The sequence below is a fragment of the Centruroides sculpturatus genome, unplaced genomic scaffold (genome assembly GCF_000671375.1).
Source record: "Centruroides sculpturatus isolate CEXI.00-Female unplaced genomic scaffold, Cexi_2.0 scaffold1335, whole genome shotgun sequence".
Taxonomy (NCBI): Eukaryota; Metazoa; Arthropoda; class Arachnida; order Scorpiones; family Buthidae; genus Centruroides; species Centruroides sculpturatus.
The window spans coordinates 12,128-21,671 of NW_019385503.1; the positions used below are offsets into that span (position 1 = coordinate 12,128).

Genomic DNA, 9,544 nt, shown 5'->3' on the forward strand with positions numbered 1-9,544 from the left:
ACTAGCTTACCCGTCGCGCATTGCTGCGATCTCAGAAGAAAGGAAATTCAAGCAAACTCGTTATGATAAAATTAAATTTACATTTCATCATTTTTATTGAAACTTATTATTATTATTCATTTTCATCGGGAAAACATTTCAAAGTGTCGTTTCAATTTTATTTATTTATTGGAGTGCTTTGTGGATACACGATATTTTTTGTTTTTCCGTCTGGTGCGTACACGAATAAATCAAAAGGTTTTCCGACATGTGAGTTGGCCACATACAGTTGTCCAAGCGAGAAACACGGATTCTTTAAATTTAGCCCACATACTCGCAGAGATTGTTAGAAGTGCGATATTCCCCATTTTTATATATTTTTTTTAATCCTTCATAATTTTGATTATTTAATTGCTCCTTCCTCACTTCCTTGGCATGTTGTGAAATTTCTCGTAGTTGGATAATAAACCATTTTATTGTAATTTGTCTTTTTAAATTATTTTGAGTCAATATTAAAATTTGGAAAAGGGGGATCCCTAGATCGGTAAAATAGACGAATTTCCTTCTACAACTTCAGTTGTTGTTCATGATACAGTTAAGGCTTTAACAAAGTTCGAGCGATTACGTAATTAGCAAAAATAAGTTGAAATAAAGTAATTAAACAAAAATTGTAACAAATATCGTAAATAATAAATGCATATATAGAGATATTTTTTGGAGGGGGGAAATGGTCTTCACAATTTGAAATCGAATGAACACACTGTGCTCGAATGCTCGTGTAAACGCGTGCCATCTATCGTAGGGTAAATGCCAGAAACCTTCGTGGGAGTGTATTAAAAAAAAACTTCTCAAAGCTTAATGGAAATCATACTATGCCACAAACCTTCGCTGGAGTATATTAAACAACTTCCCAATGTTTCACGGCAATCGGATAAACGGTGTGGTAATGCATGAAGGACACACACACAGACATACATACATTCATTTTTATATATAGAGATTAGTACATACAAATTTATTTATTGGGCTAAAATTTGAAAAAATTGTAGAATATAAATTCTTACTGTTTGTATGTCCTTCCTTAATCTCAAGAACAGTGTTAGATAGATGAAATTTGAGACCAGATATGGAAAGCTTAAGGGCAGGAGGCACTGATTAACTATATATGAACTTTCAGTCTAGACCAGAAATAATGTAAATTCAATTCAAAAATTTTCCCCCGAATGGAGTTACATTGATGAATAGCATGACACTGTTGTTATCAGGAAAAGTATAATGTACAGGGATAAGACACTACAAATTTGAGATTGAGAACATATATTTTAAATTGAATAAATTAAGAGTATGATTAAATAATTGCTTATTTTATTTACATATTTATTGCAAAATTACAATGGTGATGCTGTAGAGCAATGATTGCCTCCTTCAAAAGAACAATAAATAACAACTCCAATTAAAAATAAAAAAGGGTAAAAATTATGAGCAAAAAAGAGAATACAAACCTGACATAAACATACAAAAAAATAATAAAAATACACAATGGCTTTATAACTCTAAAAACTTACAAGATTGTGAATTTCCAATGCCACTTTTTAATAGAATATATACCATTTTATAGAGAATGCTTTTTTGATAAATGTACTGAAACTCTGTTTTTCTTTGTTTCTATAAAAAAAGCCAAAAAAACAGGATTTTTTTTCTTATTTAAGCATCATAATTAATGTAAACACTAAGCAAGAAGCTACAATGGCTGAGTTGTCTGGTTCATTGGTTCTGTGCTTTGATGTGTGGATAGTTGTTGTTTAAAGAACTATTGATAAATTCCCCTGTGCATTGTGTTTTTGCTTTTCTCCACTTAAATATCTTTTCAGATTGTGTAAATGCTTATTATTAACCTACCTAGTAAGTTTTAAAGTGCACATAACAGCTGTTTTTGTCATTTTTATTAATTAGTATGCATATGTGTGCAAATATTAGAATATTTGACAGGCAGTAGTAGTCTGTTTTGTTTTGAAAAGTATCTAATTTAAGATAAGCAGTATTCAATGAGAAAAAATGGATGTTTAGTGTTTCACATAATTCCTCTGCAAATAGATAAATTTTAGTATTTTGTCTATATGTGGTTTAAAAGTTAACTTATTTTTTAATTGAAAATTATTCCTAAGTTGTTAATCATGTTCGTTTAGTCTTGACTGATTGTTAACCATAAATGGAAAACTGAATGGCGAGCATAATAATGAATAACACATACTATAATGGCAGATTTGGAGATATTGATTTTAAAATTTAATTTTTCTAGTCTATTGGCTAACATAATTGTCTTTTTGTAAAGTTATTGGATCATTATTGATGAGTTTGATATTGTCAACATATAGTAAGATTTTTGAATTGAGTGGGTTTAAGGAACTATTTGTGTTTGTTGTAAAGAATAGATTACTGATAATTGACACTTGCTGAACAGGGTTAGGGGGAAAAACTGCAAAAATTGTAATCACCTAAGGCAGTGGTTCCCAATTAGCTGAAAGCTGAGAAACCCCTTTTGTTTTAAAGATAAGCCAGGGCACCATAATTTTTGAAAGGTTTGATATCTATATAGGTATCTGTAATTGAGATATAAGTAGCAATATTCAAAACATACAAGTATAATTTGTTTGTTTTGAATTTTTTTGTAATATTTAACCTTTATAACCTCCTCTAATAACTCTTATTTATAACAAATTAAAAAATATGACATGTACAGTATAGCAGATGTTCAATCAAAATATCATGGGAGAAATCATGCCTCTTTTTGTTTTGTACAGTTCCTTTCACATCTGGTCAATATTTCCTAATTTTAATCTTAAATCAACATCAAGACAGTTTCTGTGCTTGTTCACAAAGATATATGGAACAAACTGGAACTAGATATTTCAAAGCTTTTTCACCTAATTTCTCATAATCAGAAAATACCTTCACCCAGAATTCATCAAGTGTGCATTCTTTTAAAAATATTTTTGACACATCATCACAGATCATATCAGCAAGCTTATCTTACTCCTCCTCAGAATGAGTTGTTAATTGTACCTCATCATATTCAATAATATTTATCCCTGAGTTTTCAGGATTTGACACTGGGAAATAATCTCTGAAGCTAGTTGTTAAATCTTGCAGATGCTCAGTTATGACTTCTTTAACTTATGATGACAAGCCTTTGCTAGTGGACTTCTTCCAGTGTTGGGATATTATTGAGAATACCATCTTCAGCTTAGCTTGCTCATAACCTTAATTTTGTAACCATTACCTCAATCTTATGTACTGTACAACATAAAAAATAGTTTCTATAATATATTGAATGATTAATTGTTTCTAGAAACAAATTATGATTTTTTAATATTACATTTTGTTTAGTTAAAAATTACATAGTTTTTACTGATGATAGATGACAATTAAAATTTAATGTAAAATTTAAATAAATTTAGAACTATATTAATCAAAAACTATTTTATAATTTAAGATTTTGGTTTTGAAGCTAACTGATGCAAGAATGATTACTTATATTTACTTAATATATGTTAGTTATTATTTTTATAGTTAGTTATATACATTAAATGATAATTTTCATGTTAAATTTTATTTTTAATTTTATTTGAAACTATAAAATAATAATTTAATAATTACAATATTAATACATAATTTAATCATTTTTAGGTGCAGTTGACTATTATGGCATTACCGATCCTTTAGAATGGATTAGGATATGCAAAGAAAATCCATCCATTGAGTTTTTATATCTTGTTCCAATGATGTCAAAAGATGATGTGAATTATAATCCATATTATTTAAAGTAAGTAGAATAAAATATAACAAATACACTAATAGAGCAAAAGAAGTAAGTTTTTGTGAATAATTTTTGCATAAAATAGCTTGGAACTCATCTGAATTTGCATATTCAAAAATTTTATTATATACTGAAATCAAATACAGTGGTGCCTCATACAACATACTTAATCCGTTCCAGGTGTATGTCCGTTAAGTGAAACGTCCGTTATACGAAACGCATTTTTCCATAGAAATACATGTTAAAACATATAATTCGTTTCCAGCATAAAATAACCGTACTGTACCATAAAAAATGAAAATGAAGCAGACACCAATTATGCCGGGTAGTCAGATGTTGTGAGGAGGAGGAGGAAGAACACTTTCTTTACACATTCATACAGATACAGACTTTTTACACATTGCAGCGGGTCTTTTTTTATTGTTTTTTAATCGGAGTCAGATTCAGGAGAGGCTACCGGAACTTGCAGGGTCAACTTCTCTTGTTCCATCCTTTGTTTTTTGCCCGCTGGCTTCTTGAAAAACATGACCAAGGTGGTCTGTTTCTCTTTCTTCTTTAACACCTGTCGGAAATGACGGACAAAGGTGTCATCGTAGAGATCATTGATCCTGTTGGCCTCAGCTCTGTTTGGATAATGAGTGTTGGTAAACTCCTGAACCTCTCCCCATTCGACAAGAAAGTTTTTGTCAACTTTCACTCCTGATGATTTCTTGCTTTGTTTCAATTGAAATCACCTTTCTGTTTTTTTAGAAGCCATGATGCATTATAAATGACTTAACTTGCCAGATTATATGATACGAATAATTCTTTATTAATTAAGATCACTAAACACTTCTACGAGCTACTCTCGCTCCGTTTGTTTTTTACAACCTCTTTTCGTCCCGCCACCTCGGCATCTACACAATTACATTTCGTTTATTTGAATCGTCAACATATACTGTATTACATTACATTTAATGTTTATTTAAATCATCAACATATATTACATTACATTTCTACTTCAGATATACTAATAATACATTCTAATAATACTAATATATCCTAAAAATAGCAGATTGTCATTGGCAACGGCAAAAGAGTGGAAACATCATTCGCACTTGTTCGAAAAAAGTCCATTGTGTGTCTCACGTAACTGCCGAACGGAAAGTCCGTTATTCGCAGCGTCCGTTATTCGAGGCCTACGTTATACGAGGCACCACTGTATTAAAGAAAGAAATTTGATTTATCTGGTTCATGTAAATATTTTCCTGACTTCATTGCTTAATACTTATGTATCTAAAAATATTACTTAATCAATTATAAAGCTAATATTTAATTATTTATAATTTGTTGATTTTATAACATTGATTTAAATCAATATAACCAGAAATTGAATAAATTAACAACTCACAGACACTTTTTGTACTTATTCCAGCAGGTATATTTATTGGAAAAAACAAAATGTTTTTGGTCACTTTCAGAGACCTTCCTCAGGTTATTATATATTCCATAAATCGAATGCTTTGTGAAAGTGGCTGAAAGCATTAGTTTTTCTAATAAACGTACCTGCTGGAATAAGTACAGAAGGTTTCTGTAAGTTGTTATATTATTTTCCAACCTTTTGTGGGTTTTTTTGAATAAATTTTGTTTTAAAGTTTTAAAATGTTTAATAATTAATATAGAAAATTATAGTTAATAGAATATTAAGGTTATTATATTAATTATAAATTAAATAAAATATTATATTTAATATTATAAACTTTTGATTAAAACCTGGTTCATACTTTATGAGAATGAAAAGGAGAAGTGAAAATGGCACTAAATTGATGTAGTGTATAACACTATTGTAAGCTGGGGAAAAAAATTGAAAATTTTCTTTAGATTTTTATTAACAGTATCTTTTACTAATAACATACAAAAATACTATTTTGGTTTGGACAACAATTTTTTTAAAAATTATCTTATATGGATTCAGAGTATGAGTATATTCTCTTACTTCTCTCTTAATTCATAAACCAAATTTTTGGTACAATATTCTGTTTCAAATTCCAATTGTCTGACTCATAGCAACTCAAGTAACTATGCTATTTTTGACATGTCATTTTTTTCTCACTAGTATAAATGTATTTCAAATCATGATATTTAGTGATTCTTCTTCAGTATACATCTAAAAAATGGTACAAAATTTTAAAAAAATTATATAGATACAAGTATGATTCAAGTTATTATGAATTCAAACATGATGCTTACAATTATTTATGTAGCAGACATATCTATCAATTTTGTTTTTCTTTACATACAAAAAATAAAATGGCACAACTCAAACCAAAAAAAAAATTACTCAAAACGTGTGACGAAAAAATATAAAAAACTTAATTTAAACATATTTCTAAGGTCTGTTTCTAAAATTTAGATCTATTAGGCCCAAAGAGTTAGATAGCTGGGTTAGTAAAAATGTTAAGAAAATTAAGTAGATTGAGAAAAGAATGGTTGGCAGCATTTCTACCTTCTTTTTTGTTTTTTAAGGGTTTTTTTTTCTAAAAAGGGTCATACATGTACAGACCATGACAACATTCCATTCATAAGATGCACAGTACATGAAAGCATGGAATGTTGTTGATAGTTTAATTTGGTTAAATGTGATTGGTGCCAAATTCTAATGTTATTTTAATAGTTGTAAAGGCCATATTTTAACTAGTTTTGTCAATTTTTAAACGTGTTTGTATACATGTTGATGTTACAGTTCTGTATTGTCTCAAAACATTTTTCTGTACTGTAGGCTTATATCCAACTGAAGAGGGCTAAGCAGATAGCTGAAATGCATTTTGGATATGTCAATAAATAAAATGGTCTAAATTGTATATACTATGGTAATTTAGTATAATAGTGTGCCATATGTATGATAAGCCTTATATTCAAATACAACATAGTTTAATATATATATAATAGACATAATTGGGCAAGAAATGGTTTAATAATAATAAAATAGAAATTTTTATTGACATTTTTATACATTTATCTGTTTATGATTTCAAGATTTGCTAATTATAAAGATTCAAAATTTGAATAAATATTAAATTAAAACTTTAATGTTTTATAAAAAAAATATCAAAAATGTATTTGGAACACTTTTCTCTAATTATTTTTATCACTTTATATTACAGTGGAACCCTGGTTAACGAACATCCTAGTTAACGACCAAATCGGTTAACAAACTTTTATTTTGAAAAATTTTGTCTCGGATAACGAACGTAACGGTATTTTGTGTGAAATTTTAGTTGATATTAGGCATGCGCGAGTTAAGCATTGCTTTTCCGAGTGTTTGTGCTATACTTCTTTTTTCAAATTTGTGATTTTTATATTTAATCAATATGGCATCCAAGTTTATATTGTGTTGTCGTTTTTTATTGCCACTATGACTTTTTTCTTTAAAAAGTCATAGTGGCAATAAAAAACGACAACGCAATATAAACAACAATGCACTATTGCATCTGAGAAAAATTTTGATTAAAAGAGTAAGACGATCAACTTTAGATCAATTTCTTGTTCCTTACGGAAAGAGTTTGTTTGTTTGTTAAGTTATGGCAATGCAACACTTGGGCGATCTGCCTAGGGGGAATGCCTTCTGGGAGGTGTTTTTAAGGGAAACTGGCCCCTATTTAGGCGTTATAGATGTAGAAAAAACTCGGAAAACTCCACGTGGCCAGCCCGTCTGAGTGAGATGTGAACCCACGAATGAACTCCCCGTGTTCAAGGTACGAAGACCACTTAGCCACTGGTGGGTTTTTTTTACCAAAAGAGACTTTGACTCTGACTCGAAGAATCTTTCGATGAAGTGCTACCCGTTATTTTTTTGGAAGGGATTCCCCTTCTAAGCATTAAGATTCGTACATCTCCACTTTTTGCCACCAACTACAACAAACGAAGATATGTAGTGCTATTTTATTAAACAAAGTTTACATGTTTGTTGCTGTAATGATAGATACTACGTTTTCCTACATTTTCATCAAAGAAAATTACTGTATATTACAAATAAAATCACAAAAATTTCGGAGACTAGAACGGATTAATTGCATTTGCATTAATTTCTATGGGGAAAATTGCTTTGGTTAATGAACAATTCAGTTAACGAATGGAGTAAGTTTGTTAACCGGGGTTCCACTGTATTTTTTGTTTGATTTATTTTTGACCATTAAGACACAAAGTAAAGCTGTCTTTTTCTATGATAATTTCCAATTTATTATCATGGTGACATTGCATCATTCAAAACTTCCTGTAGTTGTAGTCTGTATAACATTCACTTTATTTACATGTTGAGTCTTACTGTCAAATTTGGTTCTGGTATTCTTATGCCACAACTTTCAAAAGTTTCCTTTATTTAGATGTTTTCATTGAGCTTTCTTTTCAACATAGTTCTACCAGTTTTTTTTTATGGGATTTTAAATATTTTTTAGTGATCAATGAGTTAATAATAGAATAGTTTTCATAATTCTATATTCACCCGATAGTCACTTGATAGTCTGCAGTACACAATGTCACATGATAACTGATTGACTGATAATATTCTAAAATTTAAAAGATGGGATATTATTTTATAAATACTCTGTTTTTAAATCATTAGGTTTGTGTTAATAATACGTCAAAAGTAATCACAAGACATGAAGTCATAATAATTATCTGAAATCACATGATAATTCTATTTTCATGTGACAGTCACACGATAGCCTAAGCTTTCATATCACATGATAGCAAGTTGACCAATAATGTGTTAAAATTTAAAAAAAAGGCTCTTATTTTATAAATACTGAGTATTTTTAAATAAAACCTACAAAAGGGCAAATATGAGGTCATCAACTTTCAAATGAGTTATTAACCATATTCAGACTCCTACATTGTTTCATAGCTTGGTGTTGCTATTCTCTCTTGTAAATCGAGGTGACAAAATGCTGATCACCTAAGTCAAAAACAATCCAATAAATTTATTCAAAATTTAATATGTTCGCAATACTCATTGTGGACACTAAATATTTTAAATTTCTTGGTCAGATCAGTGCATTGGTCTTGGAAATATTAAGGGTCAAAGTTAGCACTTTAACATTAAATGTGGTAGAGCTTTCCTGTAAAGTGCTATTGTACTCTATAATAAAATATTGATAATCCAAGTATGAGTTCATTTTTCATAGTAAAATTGTATATTTTTTATATAATTATGTTGAATTAACTATACTATTTTAATTTTCTCAGTTTTATTTTATTTGAATTACATGTATTTAAATTAAAATGATTTTTAAATTATTCTAAAAATAATTTTCAGAATTGGAAGTTTTCAAGATGTTGACCGAAAAGATTATCTGACCATTAGTTCTCATGGTGTTACTCGAGTAGCAGGAAAAGAATCAGAATTTTTATCTTTACAAGAGTGGCTAAGAGAATATAGTTTATATCATAGATTGAGAAAGGTAAGTATCATTAATAAAGGTATATATTTTGATTTAATATTAAGTTGAGTTTTATTAAACCACAATAAAACTATTATCAGATATTATAGTACATTCAATACAAGTAAAATGGCAGGCATACTACACTTACAAAATACAAAAACTTGTTTTTTTATAAAATTAAAAAATTATTCCTTTTTCTATATGAAAATTAAATTTCTCTCTCATATCTCATGTTATTTGTTTTAATATGTTAATAATAATGTTTCAATTTAAAACATATTAAAACAATTTATTATTATTATTATTATTATTATTATTATTATTAATT

The 9,544-nt window shown here is 28.8% G+C and overlaps 1 protein-coding gene across 1 annotated transcript in view; it reads left to right on the forward strand.

The window, feature by feature from the left end:
* Nucleotides 1–1,859: 1,859 nt before the first annotated feature.
* LOC111639620 (dynein heavy chain 6, axonemal-like) overlaps nucleotides 1,860–9,544 on the forward strand; it is a 37,647-nt gene continuing 29,962 nt past the window's right edge. The window contains exons 1-3 of the mRNA XM_023385517.1: nucleotides 1,860–1,881; nucleotides 3,667–3,802; nucleotides 9,090–9,234. Of these exons, the coding sequence (XP_023241285.1) occupies nucleotides 1,860–1,881; nucleotides 3,667–3,802; nucleotides 9,090–9,234 (303 nt within the window). The remainder of the gene's footprint in view (nucleotides 1,882–3,666; nucleotides 3,803–9,089; nucleotides 9,235–9,544) is intronic.